The sequence below is a fragment of the Tamandua tetradactyla genome, chromosome 1 (genome assembly GCF_023851605.1).
Source record: "Tamandua tetradactyla isolate mTamTet1 chromosome 1, mTamTet1.pri, whole genome shotgun sequence".
Taxonomy (NCBI): domain Eukaryota; kingdom Metazoa; phylum Chordata; class Mammalia; order Pilosa; family Myrmecophagidae; genus Tamandua; species Tamandua tetradactyla.
In genome coordinates this window covers 185,634,766-185,662,554 of record NC_135327.1, presented here as the reverse complement: position 1 = coordinate 185,662,554, position 27,789 = coordinate 185,634,766, and the positions used below count along the sequence as shown (strand labels likewise).

General features: G+C 36.3%; 1 protein-coding gene across 2 annotated transcripts in view; it reads right to left on the bottom strand.

Moving 5' to 3' along the window:
* Window positions 1-27,789, bottom strand: part of MGAM (maltase-glucoamylase) — a 198,935-nt gene that overhangs the window by 166,065 nt on the left and 5,081 nt on the right. For both annotated transcript variants that reach the window (XM_077148064.1, XM_077148056.1), the window contains exons 3-14: window positions 22,629-22,755; window positions 20,915-21,018; window positions 10,748-10,868; window positions 9,524-9,633; window positions 8,836-8,987; window positions 8,127-8,298; window positions 6,314-6,413; window positions 5,298-5,410; window positions 3,519-3,644; window positions 1,372-1,503; window positions 1,095-1,211; window positions 48-161 (exon numbers count right to left, since the gene is read on the bottom strand). In XM_077148064.1, coding sequence (XP_077004179.1) covers window positions 48-161; window positions 1,095-1,211; window positions 1,372-1,503; window positions 3,519-3,644; window positions 5,298-5,410; window positions 6,314-6,413; window positions 8,127-8,298; window positions 8,836-8,987; window positions 9,524-9,633; window positions 10,748-10,868; window positions 20,915-21,018; window positions 22,629-22,755 — 1,488 coding nt within the window. The remainder of the gene's footprint in view (window positions 1-47; window positions 162-1,094; window positions 1,212-1,371; window positions 1,504-3,518; window positions 3,645-5,297; window positions 5,411-6,313; window positions 6,414-8,126; window positions 8,299-8,835; window positions 8,988-9,523; window positions 9,634-10,747; window positions 10,869-20,914; window positions 21,019-22,628; window positions 22,756-27,789) is intronic.

Below are 27,789 nucleotides of genomic sequence, written 5' to 3'. Positions count from 1 at the left end.
GCACAATCTGAATATGAGTTACCAATATCAAACTGTTAAGGACTCACAATCCAGATTCCATCAAACTCCACTTGATTGTGGAAAAGCTCAAATTCCTTTGTCCACCAAACAGCACATTTGGGATTGGTATAATCAGGAAACACGGTCTTTCCTGGCCAGACCTGCAGGTAGAAAGAATAACACTGATGACAGTAATTTTTTTTTAATTATGTAAAATAGAGTACTTTGCAAAGAAATTCTTAATGTGGTCATGTTAAAAAAAACTGCCCAGGTACTTTCAGTTAGGAATGCTAGGCTCTTGAATAACAAGAATAGACTACAGGGGAAGTCAAACAGTCACTTGAGGAAAAACTTATTTCAAAAAGCAGTTAAGTCCTTAATGAATAAATCCATGGATAAAAGAATTGCCTGACTTGCCAATTTTCAACTCTGGTTGGCCCTTTCCTCTCACTTTCTCCTACTCCCAATTCAGGGAACAGAAAATGGGAGAGTGTTCTGTATAAAGTGTTCTGTATAAAGTTCAACAAATCCATTATCAGTTGGGACCATTTATCATCAGGTGGGTCCTAATCATCAATCAGCCTTTTCTATTCATTCCCTATCCAATTCCCCACAGATACTATGTACTCTGAAAGGCTTCTCAGAGGTATTAGATAATACCATCATAGAAAACAAGGACAAATGCAAGTTCAAAAAAAAATGTTCAAACTTGTCAAATGCTGCAGAGAAAGTGAGAAAGATGAGAAAGGAAACAGTTCCGTCACATTTGTCAATTAGATGGTAATTGGTGCCATTTGCTAGAGCTGTGCCAGTGAAGTGGTGGGGTCAGAAAGTAGATCGCAATCAGTTGAAGATTGAACGAGAAAAAGGAAGTGTGTAAACTATTGCTTAGAAGGCTTAGTTATCAAAGGAATGTGAGAGCTGAGATGGTTATTAGGTAGTTGGGACCGAAAGGGTAAGGGCAACTTTATCCCCACTACATATAAGGCATGTGAAAATGTAAAATAAAAAAAATTATGCACATGTAAACACACACACACACACACATATACTCTACCAGGAACTATCAGCCAATCCCCAGCTCCCTAAGTTACCTCTCCAATGACTGGCGTCACTCCATCTGAAGCATTGACCCATATCTTCATATCTGAACCCCTGTCATATGGACCATAGGGATTACTTGGGGAAGAGTTGTTGGAGATGGCTGGATCCTAAGAGGAAGAATATAATGAAGAAATTAGCTTTAAAATAGAGACACAGAAAAGAGATTGGGGAACAGGGATGGGGAAAGAGAAGGTGGATATAATGACAAGCAAGTAGCAAGTACCAGGTTTAGGGTGGGAGGATGGGGAATGAGAGGGTTACCCTTACCACAATGATGACTAATTTCTGTCCATTATTGTGTAAATCCTTAACAAACTCAGGGAAGCCTTTAAAATCTACTGGATCATAAGTGAAGTCTTTCCTTTCCTCCATGTAATCAATATCAGCATGCTGTACATCCTGAAAGAATACAAAAGTACACAATTTTGCACTTAGGACTTCGTGTGTAGAACTATTTCAATCAAATTGACATTGTCATTAATCAAGTAAAACATTTCATCAGTCTCTGGCATCTAAGTGTTTCTTTTCTAATAGTAATTTAAAAAACAAAAGACCCTAAATCCTGCCCCCACCCCTGCAATGAGGTTAACTACATCATTCTACCTGAGTTGCCATGTCTACTGGCATTTAAGTCCAAATCAATCAAACAAAACTGTAACAACCACAACAAACCACTAATGCTGTCAATAACATACCTATTACCCAAATGTTACCCCATCCACAAGGAGGGGAGGAGCTGACTCTCCTCATTAGACTCCTCTATTTTACTATTCCCCTTTTTGTTTTGTTACTTCTACTTCAAGTTTGCTCTTCGTGCTTGTTCTTTCTTGATTTTATCAGTATGAAAGTAGAGGAAGCCAGAATAAAATTTACCATTACTTTAAGATTGAGTTTTTGCTTCTAAGGGTATGCAGTGAAAAAGGGGGGAAAGGATTATTCTAAAGACCTTGGGGTTTTCATTTTGTATTTCTTACAAAATTTCCTTCCCCATTATGGCCCCAACATAGTAGACACATTCAAATTTAGCCATTCAAAGCATAAAAATATGTATCTTTTTGCTCACTTAAACTTGGCAAAATTAGATATTTATACTGATCTTGATTAACAGTCTTCAAGTTAATGACTAAATGCTCCCTTTCACATTTTCCTCCACTATGCCCCAGTAAAAGTAAATCCCTTTAGTTTCCTAGATCACTTAAGAAGAAAATGTATATCTGTTAATAATATTTAAGAAGAATAGCATCAAAAATAGATACCCATGATAATGTTAGAGATATGAACTTGAACTTTCATGGCCAATCTCTGCCATAATTTTGTTGAATCAAAAACAATCCAACCAAGAACACGTACAAGTAAAAAATCTACATTGAGAAGCAATGAACTCTTAAAATCCAAATGGTAATCCAGTTTACAATCCAGGCCAGAGAGAGAAACATCTTGAGAACCCAAATAAAATACATCATGTAAAATGTAATTAATACAATAAGGACAAGCAGGTTTTACTAATAAAATATAAGGACATTGTTACAATAAGAAAATAAAGGCATAATTAGCTTGCTTCCCTAATTCTATTATCACAGTCTCTGTGCTGGCTTGAAAGGATTTATGTACCCTAGAAAAGCCATGCTTTAATCTTAATCAATTTTGTGGGAGCAACAGTTTCTTCTAATTCCTATTCAGAATTATAGGTTGGAAACTTGATTAGGTTATCTCCATGTAGATGTGACTCAATTATTCGTGGGTATTAAACTTGATTAGATGGAGACGTGTCTCCACCCATTCTACATGGGTCTTGCTTAGTTTATTGGATTCCTATAAAAGAGAAGACATTTGGAGAGAATTTCTTTTGAGAAGGAGGAGAAAGCAGCAGAACCACGACAGAATGAGGAGAGAACCACAGAGTCTGCCAGCCAGAGAACTTCGGATATGAAGAAGGAAAATGCCCACAGGAGAACTTAATGAAACAAGAAGATGGAAGAGAAGCTAACAGAATTAGCCATGTGCCCTTCCAGCCAAGAGAGAAACTCTGAATGTCATTGGCCTTCTTGAATCAAGGTATCTTTCAATGGGTGCCTTAGACTGGACATTTCTATAGACTTCTTTTAATTTCGACAATTTCACAGCCTTAGAACTGTAAACTAACAATTTATTAAATTCCCCTTTTTAAAGGCCATTCCATTTCTGGTATATTCCATTCTGGCAGCTAGCAAACCAGAACAGTCTCTAAATACTGCTTCCCACTAAAAAAAAAAAAACAAAGATCCTTGGTTCAACAAAAAAGTCTAGCAGTCTAAGTATATAAAAAATCTTAATGTTAAAAAAAAGATACCTGAGGGAGAAAAAGTATAATCAGCTGTTTTTACCACTCAAGGGAATACTTCCATTTTGGGGGATTTTTTTTTAAGCCTACTTACATAAGGGAGCTGTACTGCACGGTTTCTCTCCACAACTTCTTTCATATTATTTAGAGTTCCATATTCATAGCGACTGAGATGAAATCCAAGTGCCCAGTATGAGGGTAGGACTGGACGGCCAATGAGCTGAAATTAAAGTTAGCAAATAATCTATTATTAATACAACTTGTTCTAAGCATCATTTTTATTTTTTTAGATTTTTAACTTTTTTATTGTATAGTATAACATATATACAAAGAAATAAAAAAGCAATAGTTTTCAAAGCACTCCTCAACAAGTAGTTACAGGATAGATCCCAGAGTCTGTCATGGGCTATTATACGATACTCTCATATTTTTCTTTCTAGCTGCTCCAGAATACAGGAGGCTAGAGGGCTTGAATATTTTTTTATCATCACAATAGACTTTTTTCCTTCCTTTTTTGTGAAAAATAACATATACAAAAAAACAAAAAAGATATAAATTTCAAAGCATTGCACCACAATTAGCTGTAGAATATATTTCAGAGTTTGACATGGGTTACAATTCCACAACTTAAGGTTTTTACTTCTAGCTGCTCTAAGGTACTGGAGACTAAAAGAAATGTCAATTTAAAGATTCAGTAATCATATTCGTATGTTAAATCCTCTCTTCTCTGTATAACTCTGCCATCACCTTTGATCTTTCTATCCCACTCTTTAGGGGTATTTGGGTTTTGGCCATTCTAACTTTTTCATGTTCGAAGGGACTGTCAATAATATGGGGTAGGGAGATGGGACTAGTTCATTGTTCTGGAGAGACTGGGCATTCTAGGTTTCAGGACTTATTTGGTCCAGGGTCCCATCTGGAGGTTGTGGGTTTCTGGAAAGTTACCTTAGTGCATGGAACCTTTGTAGTATCTCATATATTGCCCAAATGTTCTTTAGGATTGGCTGGAATGGTTTTGGTTGGGGTTTGGCAAATTATGATAGGTAGCAATGTTTAACTGAAGCTTGAGTAAGAGTGACCTCCAGAGTGGCCTCTTTGAGAAAGTTCTATTTGAATTCTCTCTGCCACTGATACTTTATTAGTTACACTTCGTTTCCCCCTTTAGGTTAGGATGGAAGTGTTGATCCCACAGTTCCAAGTCTGGATTCATCCCTGGGAGTCATCTCCCACGTTGCCAGGGAGATTTCACCCTGGATTTCATGTCCCACATAAGGAGGAGGGCAATGATTTCACTTGCAGAGTTGGGCTTAGAGAGAGTGAGGGGCCACATCTGAGCAACAAAGGTGGTCCTCCAGAAGCAATTCTTAGGCATGCCTATAAGTAGTCTAAGCTTCTCTGCTATTTACATAAGCTTCACAAGAGTAAGCCTCATGATCGAGGGCATGGTTTATTGATTTAGGTGTCCCTAAAATTTGACACACTATCAGGGATTTCCTGATGGTAAAGTTTAATAGTTCCATATTCGTTGTCCCATCTCTCAGGGGACTTTTCCAATTAAGCATTGGTTTTGGGACACAAAATAAACTTAATTTTTTTTTCTGCCCACTATTTCATTAATGTTATAATGCTAGTCCTGCTTTCCCACATAAATCATCAAGGATAGGACCATGTTTTAGGAACCTTTATATTCTGTCACCTTCTTTTTATAACATAAAAATGCAATACAACAATTTTCCAGGGCATGTGTCAAATCAATTCTCCAATGTTTTAAGTTTGCAATAGAGATTCTTGTGAATTACACTGCCATACTACATTTACTTTTCTTTGTCTTATTCAGTATGTACTCAAAATAACCATGATATCATAAATTTACCTCTAGATATTCTTGGACAACTTGCTCCGGAGTGTTTCCCAAGAATACATAGAAGTCCAGAATGCCTCCAATGGTACGATAAGTGATAGCAGGGGCAGGCTGGAGGGCAACATCTTGAAGAATTAAAAAAGAAGAAAAAAATAGAATTTATTCTAGAGTGATAATACAAAATTTTATTCTTGAGGATCACCAACCCTCTCAACATTCGTAAAGTGAGCCTGATGTCTTAGATTTTGTATACAAAGTGCCAAACTCAGATAATCAAAGTCCTGGCCACAGCATATGAGAGCCAAAGCATTTTGTCTGTGGCAGATTTCAAAAATGGGTGACTGGCATCTGTTAACTATTTGTGCCAGGACCCATTGCTACTGTATCTGTTGTTATTTGTGCAAGCAAAAAAACAGTTGAGAATCAATTATCTAATTTAAAATCTGCAAACATGGGAAAGCTTGCTACTCTCTGGCCTCATGAAAGCAAACAGTTACATTGCTTGTTCTTAAACAATCTAATCTTACTCTGCATGACCCCTTGCCACTCTGCTTTATTTTTCTGCTTTTGAAGCATCTGAAGGGATTCTTTGCTCAGTTGTACCTCCTGGCTAGGCCCACCTTCTCTCATCATGAGGCTGGAGCAGTTGGGGTTCCTACCTGAACTTACATCAACCCCACTGCTGGATGGATGGCTAAAGGCAGGAGAAGAACAAATTGGTAGAAATGGTCTTAGAGTAGTTTATAGGAAAGAGGTAGCTGTCTTAACTCTACAAAGGAATATATTTTAACAGATGCAACCAGATTCAGAAAATCACAAACTAGGAAAGGAAGCCCTACCCATGGCTATCATGGGCAACAGGTAATGAACTAGAGAAGGAACTAAGACAGAACAGACAAGTATGTCCCTTAGCTATAGCTCAGCCATTTTTAGAGTCTATTTGTTTTATCACAGTGCTGTAAGAAAGGAGCTGAAAACCACTCCTTTGTTTTTTGTGGATTTTTTTCATGCTTTCTCTGTTCCTTTACCCATGGCATTGCTGTTCAACAGAAATACCCCAAACGACAATCCACTGGCATCTTCAAGGCACAAGAAGAATGTCTGCACACCATACAAGTTAGTTGCATCCTGTAGAGATATAATTAAAAACCCAAATTTACAATCTAATATCTAAACCCCACATTGCTGGAAATGGTTTAGGTAAATCAGTTTTAACCAATCACGTGAGTAATTGACAGGGGATTCTTGGTCAAGAAAAACTCAAAAATTTTAAAATATGGATCTATATTTGGTTTATGTTAACCAAGTGGCATAGTATATTCTTATTGTCTGAGCCAGCTGTGACCATTCATCTAGTAGAAGTGTAAGAGGTTGGAGTATCTGTTAAGAGGTAGGAGGTCATGAGTTCTGAATCTGTAGTTGGAAAAATCTTCCCTCACAGAGAGGTCGATCTTAACCTGAATTAACCTCATCTGCAAAATCTCCATCAAGCCTTAATATGACTCAGGGACCTTTCTAACATACAACTAGATGGAGCTCTAGGTTAGACATCAAGCTAGTATTCTAGACTTTAGAACACTACTTCTCAACCCAGGCTGCACCCCAGAACAATTAAAAAGGAATCTCTGGAGATGGGCACAGGCATGGATATTTTTTTTTAATTTCCCCAGTTAACTCCAATAGGTATTTGAGAATAACTACTCTGGAACAGTGTATCTCAAAATTTGCTGTGCAGTCAGATTACACGGGGATCTTATTTAAATATAGAATTGAACTCAGGAAATGGGTGGAGAAGACTGGAAGCCTACATCTCTAATGCAGTGGTGCCCATGCCAACCACTTGAGTAGCAAGGATCTGAGATTCTTTCATTAAATAATCACCACCAAATCTTCCTAGAAGAGCTGCCTTGGAACAGCACATTTTCTGCTTTTTTGGTAGGCAAATGGTATAGTTGGGATTACAGCCTTTAAATCAGACAAGCTAGGAATAAAATCTTATCTCTGCTACTCACAAACTTTTTGAATATGTGCTATTTATGTTACTTCTGTGAGCCTCAGTTTCTTTATCTGTTACAAAGAGAAAAATCACACTTATTTTTTTCTGGGTTCTTTTGGTAAATAGAGATGATGTATAAAATAGTTCCTTAAAAATTATTGCTATAATTGCATTTTACCCAGCCATTATTTCTGCTTAATCAGGGAAGCCACTGGACAAGGCCTATATATATAGTATTGCTGACCTTAGAAAATAACTCTGCATTGAGTTTTAGCAGTCAAACAAACAAGCAAAAATAAAAAAAAAAAAAAACTCTGTTTATTCTTTCACTATCCCAATCTTTCATCTCACGAAGAATGATTAATACCAGGTTTTGGCTGGTACTTTATCCTGTTTTGCTGACAAACTTTGGAAGTTAATGATTTTTAAAGATCAGTCGAAATATGCATATCATAACCAACACTTGTACAGAGTCCAGCATTAGTAACGTTTTTTTCCACAATTATTAAGTTGAAAGCGAAAATGTAATTAAACATTATTGGCATTTATGGAGCACTTACAATAGGCCAGATAGTCTTCTAGATATTGTAAATGAATCAATTCATTTAGTCCTCACCACAACACTATAAGGTAAGCATATTATCCCCATTGTATATGAGGAACTGAAGACTCAGAGAGGTAAGTAACTTGTTCAGAAGTATATGACCTGTAAGTAGGAGAGCCAGAATTCAAACTCAGGCAGTCCTGACATAGGATCTTCCTGTTAACCACTATACTCCTCTACCAGAGGTGACCTTCAAGGGGTTATGATACTCAGTAAAGAGGAGCCGATCCTGAAAGCTCACCCCATTGGGGAATGTGTCCCTGGAAAATATGGGCCAGGTCTTCCAATTCATGTCATGCCGGTACTGCTGGTGCACATGTTCTCCCAGACCATACACGTTAGCACTAGGTAGTCGGATGGAAAGCTGCAGGAACTGCTCGGCAAACACGAGGGGTCCAATGCTTGAGTCAAACCTGGACATGTGGGAAAAACAGGGACAGGTATGCAAGCAGGGTGGCAAGAAGACAACTGCTTAGAAAATTGTTCTTCATATCTCAGTGACCCATAGCCCCTATTTAATAAGTCCTACTTATCTTCCCATGATAGCAAGAAGTCAGGACTCTTTGAGGGAAGGTACTATGTGGTACATTGCTTTAAGTCATCCCTCAAACAACCTACCACATGACCAGAACACTGTATTTATATGATAGTAAATATTCAGTAAATATTTATTGGTGGACAGGTCACTGGAGGGATGGAGGCAAAAAAGAAAAAAAAAAAAGATTGAGCAAACAGAAGGAAGTTAAGCAGAGGAAATTAACACATTTGGAAGGAGAAGGAAGCTAATTGCCAATAGTGGGCTCACAACCTGCAATGCTGTTAGAACTGCCCTTCCTCAGGTTTGTAGACTGCCCCCCCCCATATACTTCCTATTCTGATCCCCAAATAGATTTTTATTTTATTTATTTATTTATTTATTTATTTTTCCCAAATAGATTTTTAGAACTCACAGAACACGATTGTTTGTCTTTCTGGTCACTTTGATGCTAAATGGCTCTTTGGAGACCTCAACTTGATAGCTCAAGTTAGAAGCAGCATTTCCTTTGAAGGGTTGCACATGTTCATGGGGCACTTCATACCTGTCCTTGTTTGGGTCAGTCAACTGTCCAGAGAGATAAAGATAAAGAAAGCCAAAATGAGAACCTCTCTAGTTGCAAAAGAAAAGTGTTCCTATCAACATCAGTGCTTCCCAGTATATGTGCTTGTGGTACTAGAACTCAGGCATTGATCCAAATGGCATTGTTTCTAAGCTACCAATTCAAATGTTTAACACTTGAATAAAGAATCCGTCTTTAAGTAGAAATATATACTATAAGACTGTAGAGACAAACTAGCCCTAGCATTCTTAAACTATGAAAATTCTCTTTCTTTCCCCTCTCCCTATTACATTTCACATGGCATCTAGGACATCTGAATTACATTCAAGTTCAGCAATCAAATATATAATATAAATTTAGGAAGTTATTACTCTGAAGGAAAGTTATAAGGTACTTCTACATAGAGGTACTAAATAAGAATAATGACAAACAGAAAAATATATCCCTTAGCAAAAATTTTTAGTTCATAATAATTGCAGCCATCAGATAGGGAGCAATTGGAACAAAAATCCCCAAAAGATTTAAAAAAAAAAATTACAACCTTAAAGTGGAAACGGTTTGACGTCTGGTATTCTGCTGTGAGAAGGACATTGTTGACATCATTTCCAAACAGGGATAGAGAAAGCAACCTTTTCAGCTGGGCTGTGAATCCTAACATGTGGGGGGGAAAAGGTTTTCATAGCTCATTCTGCAAATTTACAAATAATATCCACACAAAAATTAAGTTTTACATCAAAGAGGCTGATAAAAGCTTTCAATTCCCAATCCTGAAGCTAGGAACTGCCACCATCTTATCCAAAATTCCACATGTATCTCCTTTGCAAAATCTGATTGAAAACCTCCCCCAAGTGGTCTAACACTCATTCCGTCAGCCCATTAGTCATTCTGTGTTAATTAGATGCCAGTTATACTCTCAGCCCTCAATATGTATATGTGTGTGTGTGTGTGTATAAACTCCTTAGGTATTTTCATGTTATATCACAGGTGTTCATATACCTTGATGCTATCTCCTTAGTCATATGGTAAGCCAAGTAAGAATCAGAGCCTTATTAGAACAGAATTCATCAGGCTAAAATCCTCTTCCTTTATGTTAAGAACCTCTCCAAAGTGTTATCCCTTAGAATGTTCATTATTATGCTTTGTATTTCAGCAGGGATGGGTGAGAAGATGAGGGGATAGTCAGTCCATCACCACTGACAGTGACTAGGTAACTTTCATAGTGTTTGTACAATTGGAGTTGTTTCCATATCATTAAAATCACATAATATTAGAGCCGGAAGTAGTTTCGGATATTGCTGAATTCAAATCCCTCATTTTCATTTTTTTTTTAATTAAAAAAAATTTTTTTAAATACCAAAAAGCACCAAACGCAAACATTCATAATTTTTTATCATCCATTTACATATATAATCAGTAATTCACAATATCATCACATAGTTGCATATTCATCATCATGATTTTTTCTTGAAACATCAAATCCCTCACTTTTAAAGTGAGAAAACTGAGAACCAAGGAGGTCATGATGATAGCACTAGGTCAAAAAGTACATAAAGGCAAAGCCAGGAGAAGAACAATGTCTCTGAACTCCCAAGGTCTCCAGAGAGCCTACTGCAGCTCCTGCTTAAGAGCAGTGCTCACCTTCTCTCACATGTGATATGTGTCTGAGCAGAGCAATACTCTGCGTGCTGCTACAACTCTCTTGAGGGTGTGTGAAGCCAACCTCCTGAAGGATGGAGTGCCTGCTTCATGACAGAGTCCAACTTACCTGCACTTGTTTTTGCAACGTCACCCTCCATTTGATAGCCATGACTCTTGGAATAGTAGCACCAGGGCACAGTTATGGCTCCCTGAGGTTTCCAGCAGCAGCCACGCTGGTCACATGTGGTCTGAAACAAGAGAAGGTGAGTCACAGTAACTTCACTCATTTATGGAAAACTATCATCCATAAAGCACAAAACTTCTCATTTGAACTTAACAGTATCGCTGACCTTGTTCTACAAGTCAGGAAACTGATATTTAGAGAAATTATGTTACATTCTAAGCAGTAGTAGAGCTTGTACTCATACTCAATTTTTCTGGCAGTGTCCTTCTTGCCTGACAGTATTACCTCCTATTGTGAGCAAATGTGTTAAATACCTTGTCATCACAATCATACTAAGGATAATTAAATGTTCTGATCTACAATCCAAAATTACAAATGGAACTTCATTTATATTGACTTGTACTTAATTTTTTTTTTTAAAAAAGAGAGATGTTGCAACCAACTTTATTCAGAAGTTTTGAAATTAAATCAATTTTGCTTTGAAGGTTTTTGTTTTAATTTTTTTTATTAAAAAGGTGTAGGTTTACAGAACAATCATGCATAAAATAGGATTCCCATATACCACTCCATTTTAATACCTTGAATTGGTGTGGTACATCTGTTACAATTGATGAAAGCACATTTTTATAATTATACTATTAACTACTTAAGGTTCGCTTGCTTTTAATTTTTTTATTAATTTTTAAATTTTTAAAAAAATATGACGAGAAAGAAGCACAAACATTCTTAACATACAATCATTCCATTCTACATATATAATCAGTAATTCACAATATCATCACATAGTTGCATATTCATCATGATCATTTCTTAGAACATTTGCATCAATTCAGAAAAAGAAACAAAATACAACAGAAAAAGAAATAAAATGAAAACAGAAAAAAAATTATACATCCCATACCCCTTATCCCTCCCTTTCATTGATCACTAGCATTTCAAACTAAATTTATCTTAACATTTGTTCCCCCATTATTTATTTTTATTCCATATGTTCTACTCATCTGTTAACAAGGTAGATAAAAGGAGCATCAAACACAAGGTTTTCACAATCACACAGTCACACTGTAAAATTGCTTTTAATTTTAATATATAGTGTATATTCCAAGGCTGAAAGTAATCTTTCCTTAACGAACAAATTAACTCTAATTCTTACCTAAGAATAGCACCTGGCTTAAGCTACAATTGATGACTGAATCAAATGGAGACTACAATGAAATCAATTACTTTCTCAAACCAATTAATTGGGGAGAATCAACCAGAATAAATATTAAAGGACTCAAAGAAACCTCTCCCCTTGAAAGTGGGTTGGACCCAGAGATTTCTAATTAAAGAATACAGCAAAAATAATGGGCTGTCACTTCCAAGATTAGATTAGAGAAAGACTGTGACTTTCAATTTGCTCACACTCCCTGTTGGAGCCCTCAGACTGGGAGAAGCAAGCCACATCATTTTACAGATGAGTTGATACCCAAAAAGGTAAAGGCTCACAGAGGTGAAATTACTTGCCAAAGGATATGAAGTTAGCTATTAGGAAAGCATACACCAGAGCCTAGTTTTCTTGGTTATCCATTTCCTTCTTTCTATCCTCTGGATTGATGGTTTGCTAAGCACATTTTCAGTAGGATACAGCAATGCTTTGCAAAAGATAAGACTCAAAAAATATTTACTCAATATCTGAATAATTTGATTTTAGTCAAACACTAATTTTTTGCAAGGCCAATATTAAAGATGAAAAACCACATCCATTTTTGGTTTATATGGCTGTGGGATCAGGATTCACTGTGAACTCAACTGCAATCAGCAGTTTAGTTTTGTTTTTTTCCTTTCAAAACCTACTCAGATGAAACCGCCATATAACAGGTGTTGAAATGGTGTTAAACAGAATGACTACTGTATGCTTCCTGGAGCTTAGTCATTTATTCATTGAACTAGAAGGGGCAAAGATCAGTGTAGCCAAAGCAGCAAGGAAAACCAAGACTTAATGGCCAATTTGAAAATATCAGCTCCTCTAGTGGAGCTAAGAAATTATGAGAAGCATGACGAGAAGTGTAAGAAGGTATAAATAAACACTTTTTAAAATATTTTTATTGACAAAACATATAAATATGAACATTCTTAATATATGAACATTCCATTCCTGGTATATAATCAATGACTCACAATATCATTACATAGTTGTATATTCATCACCATGACCATTTTTTAGAACATTTGCATCACTCCAGAAAAAGAAATAAAAAGAAAAAAAAAAAAAACTCATACATACCATACCCCTCACCCCTCCCTCTCACTGACCACTAGTATTTCCATCTACCCCATATATTTTAACCTTTGTTCCCCCTATTTTTCCTATACCCTTTACCACTTCCTTTCATTGATTGCTAGTATTTCAATCTACTCAATTATTTTAACATTTATAAACACCTTGTATGACCAATCAAAAAAGAGAGCAAGACTTATGTGAAATCTAGGAAAATAATTTTAGCAAGAAGCTGTGAAAAATGACACAAATAGGATGAAGCACAAAAAAGAAAGATTTAGGCCCAAGACCCAAAATGTCCCTTTAAGTTGGATATAAGAATTAAAATTTAAGAGAAACTATCAAAATAATATAGAGTACGTAATTTCCAAAACCGTATTGATAGAAAAAGTAGGGGAGAAAATCTATAATCCAAAAAATAAGGAAAGGGTGGGCAACAGTGGCTCAGTGGCAGAGTTCTCCCCTGCCATGCCGGAAACCAGGGATCGTTTCCTGTGCCTGCACACGTGAAACAAAAAAACACAAAATGAGGTCTTAGGAAAAGTTTTAAATGTGTCAATTATCACATGGTTTAAATAATTAAAAGGCAAAGATAGTCAGATTGTATTTAAATAAATAAATCCAGCTAAAAGCTGCTTATGGGAGGCTATTCAAAACTTGTGCTCACAGAAGCACTGAAGGTAAAAAAGTAAGAAAACAGATGTGTCAGGAGAATGTTAACCAAAAGCTAGTATAGCTGTATTCATAATAAGACAAAAAGACTAAGTAAGAAAAGTATTATTAAGGAGACACCAAATTACCACATGATGATAAAGGGTTCAATTCATGAGGAGAATATCACAGCTCAAATTTGATATGCACTTAATAAAGACTCAGAATATATACGGAAAAATTTAAAGAATTACAAGTTGAAATTGAAAAAGATACTACATAACGAAATATTTTTAAAGAGTGCCTTCTGTGATAAGGTAGACAAAAGTAAAGATACTCTATATAATTACTATATATATATATATAATTAAATCATTTTATATAGCGGATGTTACATATATAGATATAAAGAGATAGAAATATCCAACTGAAGCAACACAAAAAGAAGAGCTGAGATGAACTCAGAGATGGAGAGAAACCAGACAGTGGCGACACTGTTTGAGACCTAATAAAGTCAGCCCTATTCCAAGTCTTCTGAATCAGTTTGTCCCAGAACTCTGCAATGCTTTTTAAGACTTAAAAGAAATAGAGAGGAGGAAACAAAGGTGAAGACTCTCCAAAGTTTTTGATAAGGCTAGTATACTTTTTATATCAAAACCAGTTGTGAAAGAGAAAAGAAAACTAGTGCCCTGGCTTACTTATAAACATAAATGCAAAATCTGAAAAACCACCCACATCAACATTAACAACAAAAATCAGGAACATATTAAGTAAATAAATAACAACCAAGAGGTAAATATTTCTTCCAGAAATACAGGGATTGTTTAATATTAGTAAACCCACTAGTGTAGTTTATCACAATAATTTTTTGAAGGAAGTACACCATATACTATCAAGGAAGTATACCATATACTATCATTTAAATAGTGAAAGCATTTGATCAAATTCATTTGTGATAAATTTATTCATGATAAAATTCTTAGCAAACTAAGAATAAACAGTAAATTCCTTAGTCTGATAATGGACAGCTGCCAAAAACCTATACACAATATGCTAAATGGAGAAATGTTAGAAATATTTGCTTTAAAATCATGAAAAAGAGTACGATATTTGTGGCTATCACTGCTCATAATTGAAAATATAAAATTTTTGAAAATTGATTACAGCTATGAACACATATGTGATGATACTGTGATCTACTGATTGCATACTTAAGATAAATTTTACGGTATTTGAAAATACGTCTCAGTAAAATTGCATTAGGAAAATACACACACACATTATGTATATATATATATATATATATATGATATTAACAAAACAGAAGGACAAGAAAAAAATATTATGACTGGAATTCATGAAGCCAAATTGTCGTTGTTTATGTATGAAATCAAGAAAAAGGAAAAAGTTACAATAATCGAGTTAATTATTATTACATTAATTACTTTATTTTCTTCTTAAAGTTATAACATTTGTGGAGGTATGTGTGTTGAAGGCTCTAATCCTCCTGGAACTGCTTTTGAGCTATGACATAACTCAGGAATATATCAATGCCCAAACAAGCTACAAAGGTTGATAAAATTGGTTACTTAAATGTATAAAATTTCTGATCATCAGGACAACATAAAATAGATAAACCCAGTCTCATAGCAGAAAATATTTGCATCATATGTGATTAAAATAAGAATTAGAATCCAGAATAACACAAACAAGAAACTTGTATAAATAAAAAAGATAAAGGCGAGTACCTCAATATAAAATTGGGCAAAAACAGGAACAGGAACTTTACAGAGAAATAAGTAAAAAGATATATATGAAAGATGTTCTGAAGTCGGTATTTGTCATGCATTTCTTTAAATAATAGCCTATAAGTAAAACACACTTTTTTGCATTTTATCACTTAATGAGCATTAAGGAAAATGAGCACTAAAACCACAATGGGATACTATTTTATAATCATCAAAATGGCAAAATTTGAAGAAACTGTCAATTCCTAGTGAGTTGAGGATGTAGAGAATGATGGTCGAATGGTAAATTAGTACAGCCACTTTGGAGATCAATTTTTTAATATCTGGTAAACTTGACAATATATACCCAATTTCACACACATGCAAAGAAAATATTCAGAACCATGTTGTAATTGCAAAATATTCGAAACACCCTAAATTTCAATTAACTGCAGAAAGGAAGATTCTTCTATGCTGTTTGACAATTTACAAACTGTGAACACAAATGAAGTAGAGATGCAAATATCAACATAGATAAAATTCAAAATATTGAGTGATAAAATGCAAAAAAGTGTGTTTTGCTTATAGGCTATTATTTAAAGAAATGCATGACAAATACCAACTTCAGAAGACTGGTTACCACTAAAAAAGATGGGGGAAAGGTGATTCAGCAGGTGTAAACAAGGGCTTTTTTACTTAATGCTGGATAGTGGTTATATAGTATTGCATATCTTAACCATTGACTAATATTTTTTTAAAGAAATTGAGGGTTTTGTGGAAAGAAAATCAAAATCAAGGAGAGAACAATGAAGAATGACCTATTTTCTCAATTTTTCCTATAATTTGATTTCCAAATTCAACATTTTTCAAGCTTCATATTTGTTTAACAAGAAGGCTATAATAATCATATCTAAAAAATATGAAAAAACAGATTTAAAACACTTCATAAGTTCACCAAAATTCTTTTCAACATGAAGGAAAATGTACTTATTCTGGAAAATAAGGAAAATGTCATAAAATACATGATACTCTGGCGTAAGGGATTGAAGGGAAAAGTCATGCAAAGGTTCTTATATTTCTGTCTCAGAGCCTAAAAACTAATAGAACCACTTACAAATATGATAGCTGAGAAAGGAAAGCAGAATGGTGAAGAAATCATGAACTCAGTTTAACTAGGTTGAGCCAGATATGATAGTGAGACATCCAAGTGAAGATGCCCTGAAACCAGCAGCTGCCCTGAAACTAAATACTAAGACCGGAGCTTTAGCTAAGTCATTATTTTTCTAAGACCTGGGTAACAGACTCCTAGAGCTCCATTCTCTCGAGAGAAATCTCCCAGAATGATTCATGATAGTTTGGAACATTACTTTATTCTGTCCTGCATACAGGACCTTCTCCCATTATTGGGAGCAAGGAGACAGTGGAATCTGTGACCAAGAATCTGTGGAGAAATTTACACTATTAGTCCTCTACATAATCCTAGGGGAGAGAAGGAAATAGGAGTGATAGTGGCATAGCAGTTGCCTGAATACCTGAACCTTCTGCCAACCAGACTATGTTCATAATTCTTTGCATCCTCCTTCTTCACACAGCTGCATACCTCTCCTTAGTATGTACATTATATAAATACATCATTATCCATAGGCTTATCCTTTCAGCAACAGTCTGTATCAGCATATAATTTCCAGGGTACTTACAAATGCAACAAAATGCCTAAAATACACTTTCTGTGAGGAAATACAGTCTAGAAAGTGCTCCCAGAGTATTTCTGTCTGGATGAGAGAAAAAGGAGCATGCAGATGAAAATGCATCAGGGTCATAGACTAATTCTTTTGGAAGCAACTTGTAGGAAAAGTCAAAGGTTATTTATTGAACTACATACAATCTTGATAACCCAGCATTTATTGAAGGGTCAGCATAAAAACCAAAGATAGATTACTGAAGCAGTAATGATACTGAAGTTCACCAGTGACCAATAATAAAATGGGGTGTGGTTCTTGGTGGGCTGATATGTAACTAGTTTCCCACCACAATATGACAGGAACAAAACAGAGCAAAAAATAGTGTGGCTCAACTCTTTCTGTAAATCTAGAACACCAAACATCCAATTTAGGTACAATATATGTAGATCAGAACTTTCCATTCCTATTGACAAAGCAGCACACTAACAGTCCTCTACCATCACATTTGAAGTTACCTTACAATCTTAAATGTCATCTTCTATCTTAGTCATATGGGACCATTCACTATGTCATGTATATGCCCCACAATTTCCTCTTCTTAACTTTGTTTACATTGTCTCTTTTATCTTGAATTTTTTTCCATACACCCTCAACTCTGTGAAAATCCTACTTATCCTTAATCCCAGACTATTACCTTCTCCCTGATAACAATCTCTTCTACTTTATGATTCCAATAGTATTTCTTTTAATCTTACTGATTTTATTTTATGCTATAAAATATGAAGATATAAAATCTTTTATATCTTACTGATTTTATTTCATTTTATATTACTTGGCTTATCTCTCATAGTAGACTGTATAACAAGAAAAATATTTGTTTTAATTGAACCATAACCCAAAATGCTAAACTTTCTAACATTTGGACTGGTACAGAACCATTTTTTTCCTCCTAACATTTGGACGGGTACAGAACCATTTTTTTCCTCCTTCCTCTTCGTTGTTTCACTTTTATTCCTAAATATTTCATTCTCTCCTTTTTTTTTTCCATTACATGACTGCCTTCAGCCCTTAATGCCTGTCCCCTGCTGCTGTGTACCACATTAAAACTAAGCTTCTTTACCAGACTTCCAAGATTTTCCAAAATCTGAACCCACATTCTCTGTTAAGCCTAACTGCTCTCTACTCCAAGGCAGGAAACCTCATCATTAAGCCAAGGGAAGGCCATGTTCATTCCAATCAAGACAAGATGTCAGATGAAGGAGATTGCATACTACAGTAGTCTTGGTAAGGTAAATTGGTGTAACTCTGGGATTCCTTCCTGCCTCATCAGGCTTGCTCCCTAGGCTAATGCCCTTTTGTGCCCTAACAGATGGTCAGGGCACTACTTTGTCCTGTTCTGAAAGCTTCCTGATCCTTAAGTACCTACCAATATGACCATACTCTCTTACTTTCAATACAGCCTCTGGACTTCCTGACTAGTTTTGGCTCGTAACTCTGCTCCAACCTGCAGTTCCTAGGCATTTTCTCTACTCCAAGCTACTTATCTCATCTGGTTCCCTTCTTGGACTTAATTTTCAGCTCTCTCCAATCCTAGCCCATCACTTCTATGCATGGTCTTTCATCTTTTCTCTCTTTTCTCCCTTAGTTCTCCTTGACTAGCATCTATGCCATTTTAGTCAATAGCAAAGGCACAGTTCAAAGCAATTCCTACTTTCCACAAGTCCCATCTCTGTAACTTTGCCCACATGAGCCTTTCTTACAGGCATGCCCTTATCTTCCCTTTGGCCTTCTCCTCAAGGCTCAAAGTTCCATCTCCTAGTAGTAAAATTGATTCTTCCCAGGTTTGCAATGGTCTATCTCATTTCTGAACTCCTCATTTTACTTATAATCAGGGCATCTCAGTGGTTAATCAAGTATTCCGATTAACTGATAATGCATGTTCTTAGAACTACTCATTGATCCTACAAGATATGCACCTCACTTCCCAATATATGCCATTTCCTCAATGATCTCATCTCCTACTGTTCTTCCCTCCTCTCATATTATTCCATTCATATTGGCCTCCTTGCTCGTCCATCAACATGACCTACCCAATAATAAACTACCAATGCAGAAAGGGAAAAATCAAGTCAATTACCAGAATTTGGGCTGCTAGACAGCAAACATCTGGACATTTGGAAATGGCATGCTTTCTGATTGAGATTTCACTTCTTACCCATTTCTCTGTCTTTACTCATTTCTATATCTCTGCATAGTTTAGTCACAATGACGCATCCGATGCCCCTTCCTTTTGTACTCATCCCACACCTCCAAGAAAAGTAATGCACAAAGGCAGATTTATCATCTAACAGGAAAGAAAACTCTTGGTATATAAGACCTTTAGATAAACCAAAACAGCAACTGTCACAGACATCATAGATTATGCCAGTGTACTAGCTATGGAAAGAAATGTGAGAAGGTCCACGTGCCCAACTATCACATGCAGATAGCCTCTTTAACTGCCTAATACAAACGGGCCATTTTATATCAGTGGACTTCACTCAGAAGGCTGCATTTGTTTTTTCATTCAGATATCCTTCTCAAAGTGAAAAGTGACTGATATGCTGCATGCAAGGTACTTTATAATCATGATATTCAGCTGAACTTCCTCTGATAATCAAGAAGCACTCACGTAAATGTTCAGATGCCTGCTCCCTTTTTAATCTGGGATTTGTTAATCTTCTTTTCACTATATGACTCTTGAAATGTTGTTCTTTTTTAAAATCATGTTTTACGTATTGCATAACCTTTTATTGTAAAGCCTAGATAATTTTGGAATTCTGAAAGCTGAAGGAGAGATGGAGAGAGTACAAGAACAAGAGGCAGTGAGAGAGTCAGAGAAAATAAGTAAACCAAGTGGGGTTGCCAGATGAAATGAAAATACTTTTTAGTATAAGTTAGCCCCAAATCTGCACGGGAAATACTTATACTAAAAACTTATACATTGTGTATCTGAAATTCAAACTGAACAAGGTGGCTTGTGTTTGTATTTGCTAAATTTATCAGCCTTACACCCAAGCAAATTTTTCAGCTTTTCTTCTCCCCAAGTTGCACTGCCATACAAGCAAGGATGCAGAATTATGATGTCTTAGTTTTAAGTGGCTGCAATACAAACAACACTCTGGCAGTTACAAATAGAAAAAAACAAAGGAACAGAAACCCCTTTGAATCTGTTGTGTGCCCCAGGGAAGCCATGTCCTTTAATCCTCATTATTCCCATAATGCTGGGTGGGATCTTTTTATTGTTTCTGTGAAGATGTGACCCACCCAATTATGGGTGGTAATTTTGATTAGATGGTTTCCATGGAGATGTGTCTCCACCCACTGAAGGTGGGGTTGCTTACTGAAGCCCTTTAAGAGGGAACCATTTTGGAAACAGCTTTAGAGCAAACATAACCCACAGAGCCCACACAGCCAGAGACCTTTGGAGATGCAAGAGGATAATACCCCCAAGGAATCCTTGTGAAACAAAAAGCCAGGAGAGAAAGCTAGCAGAAGTTACCACACGTTTTCCAGCTGACAGAAGTGTTCTGGACCCATCAGCCTTTCTTGAATTAGGGTATATTTTCCTGGATGCCTTAGTTTGGACATTTTCATGACCTTAGAACTGTAAACGCACAACTTAATAAACTCCCCTTCTAAAAGCTGTTCTTTTTCTGGTATATTGCACTCTGGCAGCATATAAACTAAAACACCCACCCTGCTGAATCCCATAAAATCTTTAAATGAAAGCAAGACCCATATCTCAAACCTTTGTTGGTGGCTGATCAGGGATACAGTTTATCCGTTCGAATTCATGGACCACTGGGCACTCAGCAGAATTAGGGGGGGTATCCGTTGTCCCTGGATCTGGAGCTACCACATAAAAAGCAAACATAAATTGACCATTAGCAGATTTAAAATCTTAATACCTCTGATTATATAAACACAACTTCTGATTGGGCTTCATTCTGATGTCTTCAGAATTTAGTCACTCACTTTATAGAGCTCCATTTTGTTCTTTATCATTGTACTCACCTTTGTATACCTGTATCACCTCCTTCTACCCCCAAGCCCCTTCCCTGTGAGATAATACATACAAGAACCAGGAGTTTGACTAAACCAAGTTCACCAAGGTGGAAACCAAGTGTCTTTCCTATAGTCAAGAAGCCAGCAAACTTGAGTGCAGCTTGTTTCTTTAAATAAAATATTGTTGGAACATAGCCATGCCCATTTATCTACATAGTATCTATAACTGTTTTCCTGCTACAGAAGCAAATTTAAGTAGTTTTAACAGGCATGATAAGGCCCTCAAAGTCTAAAATATTTACTATCTGGTTCTTCACAGAAAAAAATTATTGGTCTTTGCTCTAGTCATTTATTTCCACCCCTGCACCTAGTTCAGACTATGCTTTGTCCATAGAGCTTATGCAGTATATGTTGTGGCCTTAAATGTTACTGTTCTAATCAGAGTAACCTCAACATTCCAGCCGGACACCAGCCAATCTCTCCACAAGGAACATTTGTAAATGATCACATTTCTGTGTAACTGTAAGGTCTCATGACAGCAAAATGTAAAACAATCCCACCAATCTAGAAACTGGTAGCTAGATTGTACTTTAGGATTAGAGAACTTTGATTTCAAATTTTAAAATCTGAACATTTATTCCATTCTAAAACAAAGAAGTACATTTTCTTTAAGATACTCTACAATAAATTAATAACAATTTTAAGACAAAACAATGAGACTTTTAATTTGTTTTATTTTCATGATGGTTTCCAATTCCAAAAGGGTGGATTAAAAGAACTCCATATTTCTGCCAGTTTCTGCATGCAGCTTTTAGTTCCTTCTTTAGTACCACAGAATTTTAGGAGTTGAACAACCTTTGAAATTGTCTAATTTCAGTTCCCACTAAAAGTATAAATTGCTGTGGCTGGAGTAGGATAGAAGGAGCAGAGAATGTTTTCCTCTAGCCACAGACCAACCCTTTTCTTTCCTGCCTGGTTCACTTAGGAAGCTGCTCCTACATGAACCAGATAAGAGATCATGGGTAATTCAGCACAATCCAGGCCCTCTTGGAATAAAAAAATTCAATAAAGTTTTTACTAAAATAATCAGATATTTAAAAAAAGACAAATTTTGGCCCCAAATAAGTTAATTGATCATATACTTATTTGATTGTCTTTCATAAGAGAGTATTGTTAATTATCAACAGATTAGGGTTATTCAATGAAATTTAAAAATATATTTCAAATGTGAATTAGCACAATTCTAATTAAATTGGGAAATGAGTGTCAGAACTTATGATGAGCATCTATGGAGGCATCACGGTTTTAGTGAAGTGCTACTGAACACACGTACATCACACACATACAATCCATAAACACCCAACACCAATGAACACAGAAGCACTACTTTCCTGCCACTGATGAGGGTTTTATTCTGATAAAATTTATAGACAGAGAACACCAAAGTTTGTTGTTACCTTTTGATTCTGAAGAATCTTGGTTTGAAAGCACGATAAGGGGAATCATGATAATAAACAACACAACCAGAAGAACACTGAGCATAATCTCCAAAGTGGTTAACTGTTTCATTTTCTTTCTTGCCATCTATAGAAAAGAGAAGGCAGTTAAATATCCTATAATATTTAATATACAAGCTATCAAATTTTTAAAAGAAAATCTCACTTGTACACATAAATAGGATGAAGAGTATCATAAATTCCAATGTACTCATCATATAGATTCGAAAAGTATTACCCCATGGCCCGATTTATTTTGTCTGTATTCTTACCTGCTTCTCTCCCTATCCCCAGATCATTTTGAAACAACTTTCATATCTCTTATCTTTTAATCTGAAAATATTTAACTATGTTGCTTTAAGAAATAGGCAATTTTACAGAAAACGGACAAAATACTATTATCACACCTAAGATATCAACAATATGCTCCTTAATATTTTCAAATATCTAGGTAGTGTCTAAACTTCAAAAGCACTCGGGATCCCTAAAGCAGTGTAGAAAAGGCTCAAATAAGATTCACAGAGTTCAAAATCTAACACTATATCCTTTATATACAAAGATCCACCATCAATTAGGCTTTTGCATTCTTTCTAATAAATGAGAAAGGCTTAGGTAGAGTCATCCACACCCTCTCATTCAATCTTTCCTTGGTTGGGAAACCTGTGCCCACAGATCAGCTGAACTGCTCAGAGGGATGGTGTGCCAGTTTGAATCTGTTGTGTACCCCCAGAAAATCCAAGTTCTTTAATCCTTATTCAGTATTCCTGGGTAGGATCTTTTTTATTGTTTCCATAGAGATGTGACCCTCCCAACTGTGGGTAGTAACTTTTATTAGATGATCTCCATGGAGATGTGTCTCTACCCATTCAAGGGAGGAGGGGGGGGTTGCTCACTGGAGCCCTTTAAGAAGGAATCATTTTGACAAAGCTTCAGAACTAACAATGCCCACAAAGCCAGAGACCAATGGAGACAAGAAGGAATATGCCCCTGGGGAAACTTCATGATACAAGGAGCCAGGTCAGGAAACTAGCAGACGCCACCCAGTGCCTTTGCAGCTGAGAAAGAAACTCCCAACGTCATCAGCCTTCTTGAGCCAAAGTATCTTTCCCTGGGTGCCTTAGCTTGAACATTTTTATAGCCTTGCCTTAATTTGGACATTTTCACAGTCTTAGAATGTAAACTTGCAACCTAATAAATTCCCTTTTTAAAAGCCATTCAATTTCTAGTATATTGCATTCCAGCAGTTTACAAGCTAAAACAGATATCCTGATTTCATTAGCTTTATTGGGTAACTGTCCAAGTATGGAATAAAGAAGCATAGCAAATGTTCAAATGAAGAAATAAACCACCACACATCTAAGGGTGAGTATTGTGATTAATACAGAGGCAAGGACTTACAGAGAAGGAGAACTGACAACTAGTAAATTCAGGACCATGGGGTTTGTCAATCACCTAAACTGGTACAGACTCCCCTAGTCTTTAGGAAGAAACAAATCAAATTTAAGATTCTTTCTTGCCACTAAATTAACCACCACACACAAACTACAATGAGGATTGTGCTTCACGCCCATTCCTTTCTAGAAATCTCCTTCAGTGACCTCATTATAGGACTGTTTCTTTTGTGAGGGACAATTTTGATTTTGAACTGAACAGTGGCATTATTCTTCATCACTAGTCAATGACATAATCTCTCCTCTTGCTTACCACATGTCTTCACCATGGTATCACCAGATAGCAATGAAGTTAGCTAATGCCTTTTCTCTTACCCCCCATCTTCTTCTGACCTACTACCATCATTTTTTAAAAGGCTTGTCCTTTGCAGGCCAATATTCTGCATTCTTTCTCAAACATTAACTAAAACATATCCTTTGATCACTTCTGCCAAATTCCAAAAGTTTTTTTAGGTAACATTTACTGTGTTTGAAAATGAAAACAATATTTCATTTCATTGCCTTGGCTAAGCTCTGAGAACTCAACTGCAACAAGACTGAGATGAAAGAATAGCAAAGCTTATTATTCCCATCTTCCACATAGAAGAACTAAGGTGTGGTGTTTACTCAAGATTCAGGACAAGTCAATGGGACAATTAGTTGTCCTGACTTCCACTTAAGGTATTATTCTCATGGCTTTACTGCCTATTAGATAAGGATATACTCAGTTTTCCATATTTCGTGTGAGAATGTATATCTATGGACATAAATATAGCACTTCTCTGGAAATGTGTAAAAGTGTTTAAAACCATATGGCAATATAGAAACCAGCTACCCCCAAATCATGCCTACATCAAGTCAAATTTTCACAATCAACACATAAGCCAGAATTAAGGGAGAATTTGATCTTGGGGCCATATAAAATCTATATCCTTTACTCTAAAGAAGCAAACAGAGCCATTATCAGGTTGGGTGGTACAAAGGAATGATTTCTGAAGTAAGGTTCATTGATCTATTTAGCCTCCTGTATCTCCTTAGGTTATAGGAGATTGTACATTAGCAGCATCCAGAATAAGAAATAATGAAAAATTTGAAGTAAAGGAAGATGCGAGGATAGAGCAGAGGTAGCAGAATAATCTATATGAATGAGATCATTAGTTTCCAGGCCTCACAAGCTTGCAATGGCTTCCTATTGCTTGTGAGACTAAATGGCATCATCTACAATCTAATTCTCAACCATCATATCTAATTTTTTTTGAGCCTCTATGATGCGCTGTGTGCAGGCATTGTCCAGGCTTGACTACTCATCTTTATAACCCTGAAATGCAGGCATTGTTGATCCCCATTTTTACAAGTGAGGAAAGAGAGGTTCAGAAGAGGTATAAAACGTAACCATCATAGAGAAAGAGTAGAACTGAAGCTTGCTCCCAGTCTGTGCTCCAATGGTACTCTGCTTTTCACAACCAATCAAAGCACATACCCTCTCCCATTCCCACTCACCATAATCATATTCTTTCAGTCCAAACTCGAATTAATAATCCTCTTTCCCTCTCTTGCTCCAAAGCATTTTATCTGTGTCTGTTTATAACAGAAAATTCTGTCTTCTGCTACTAACTTTGAAGCTATTTGAGGGCAGTGAGTGAGCATGTCTCATCCCTCTCTGAATCTCTTAGAGCCTGAGAGCCTGCGATACCAACTCCTTCATAACCACAGGAATGGATTAGCTTTAACATGATATTCTGATATCCATAAAGCTTCAAACGTTATTCAAAGCCACACCCCACAATTCCATCCGTAGAAATTTAACCCATGTGGGACACATAGGTTAAAGGTACAAGAGCCTTTGTACAATCAAAGGTTTTTCATTGCTGCAGTATTACATGAAACCAGATCCTCTAAGCCCAGTCAAGCCTTCAGATGGCTGCAGGCCTGTTCTCAAAAATTTGAGAACAGCTTAAATATTTTAGAGAGGTGACTAGGTGAACATGTGAACTAAAATGAAGTTCAATACTGTTTAAAATCATGGTATGTTGACTTTTTTTTAAATGCCTAGACATTCTTTGATACTCCCTCCTTTAAGAGATGAAGCCAACCTCCCACTGCTACCTACTGCTTTTGGGTAGGCCAGACTTAGTGACTCACTTCTAACAAATAGAATGTGGAAGAAGAATGGTGTCTGACATCCAAGGCTAAGTCCTAAAAACCTCTGCAGCTTCTTCCCTGCTCTTTCTTTTAGCTCACTCTCTCTGGGCAAGCCAGCTGCCATGTTGTAAGAACACTCAGGAAGCCAATGGAACGGTCTAACAGTCAGGAAGGAACTGAGACTTTCTGCTAACAGCTGCGTGAGGGAGCCTCCTGAAAACACATCCTCTAGGCCCAGCCAAGCCTTCAGATGGCTGCAGGCCTGGCCAACATTTTGACTGTGCAGCCTCTCGAAAGACCCTGAACCTGAACCACCCAGCCAAGCCACTCCCATATTCTTAACCCACAGAAACTGTGTGATAAACTTGCTGTTCTAAGCTGCTAATTTTTGGAGTAATTTGTTATGCAGCAATCGAGAATTAATAAACATGGATAAATATGAGTTTTGAATAAAACATCATCTGCATTTTAAAAACTGACTTGCCTTTTAGCAAAAGTTCTTTTGTTTCATATATTCAATTATAGTTACCTATTCTATGGAACAATGTAACTCTTTTCTAACTATAGAAGAGAAGCATTGCCTTAAATCTTAAGAAAAAAAAATACCTCCTTAGCGTCATCTCATTGACCTTACTTCCCAGATTACAGGGACTTTAATGGTGACACAGACTATCTCAATTGAGAATGCAATTTAGGAAAAACTGAGATCAAGGAAAATGACAAATGATAAATAACAAAAGGAAGTAATTTAAACAGTTTTAGCTGCTTTTAAAGGAAAACAATAGAAAAAGATTTTTAAAACTGCTACTTGTAATCTATCAACAACTTTTCAATATTCTTTTTTATATGACAAACATAAAACTGGATGTCAGAATTTAAAGGTAATGATAATCATGGATAACAATAATAGAGCTAATATGTGAAAAGGTTTACATACTTTGCCAGATGCAATCCTCATATATCCCAACCTAGTTACTGCTACTATCCTCACTTTACAGATGAGGAAACTAAGCTTCATCAAAGTCAAATAACCAGTGTAATATGTTGTATACCAATTTAGGTTTTTACTGAGATTTTAGTTTCATCAAACACTATCTAGTTTACTGACTGAGTCTTAGAATGTACATGGTACTAAACTAAGCACTTCCTATGCATTATTTCATTTAGTTCTCGCAACCACCTTATGATCTGGGACTGTTAATATCTCCGTTTCACACATTAAACTGAGACTTTTAGAGGTCAGGTTGCCAAAGGTTCAGACCTACTTAGCGGCAGAACCAGGCTTCAACCCAGGCAATCTGAATCTAGAGCCGTTTCTCCTAACTTGGACATTCCATCATCTTCCACAAAGTAATGCAAATGCAGAAAACTTTTATAACCATGAATAATAATGGTTTCTAAATTAAGGGGTGTTAGGATATACAGGAGGTGTTTCCATCCTTCCGAAGATAACTATGGTATTAGAAAGCTTGTGGAAGAAAAGGAAACAAAAATTCCACAACATGGCAGCTTGGGGATGTCAAAGTGTTTTTGTAAGCATCTGTAGTCAT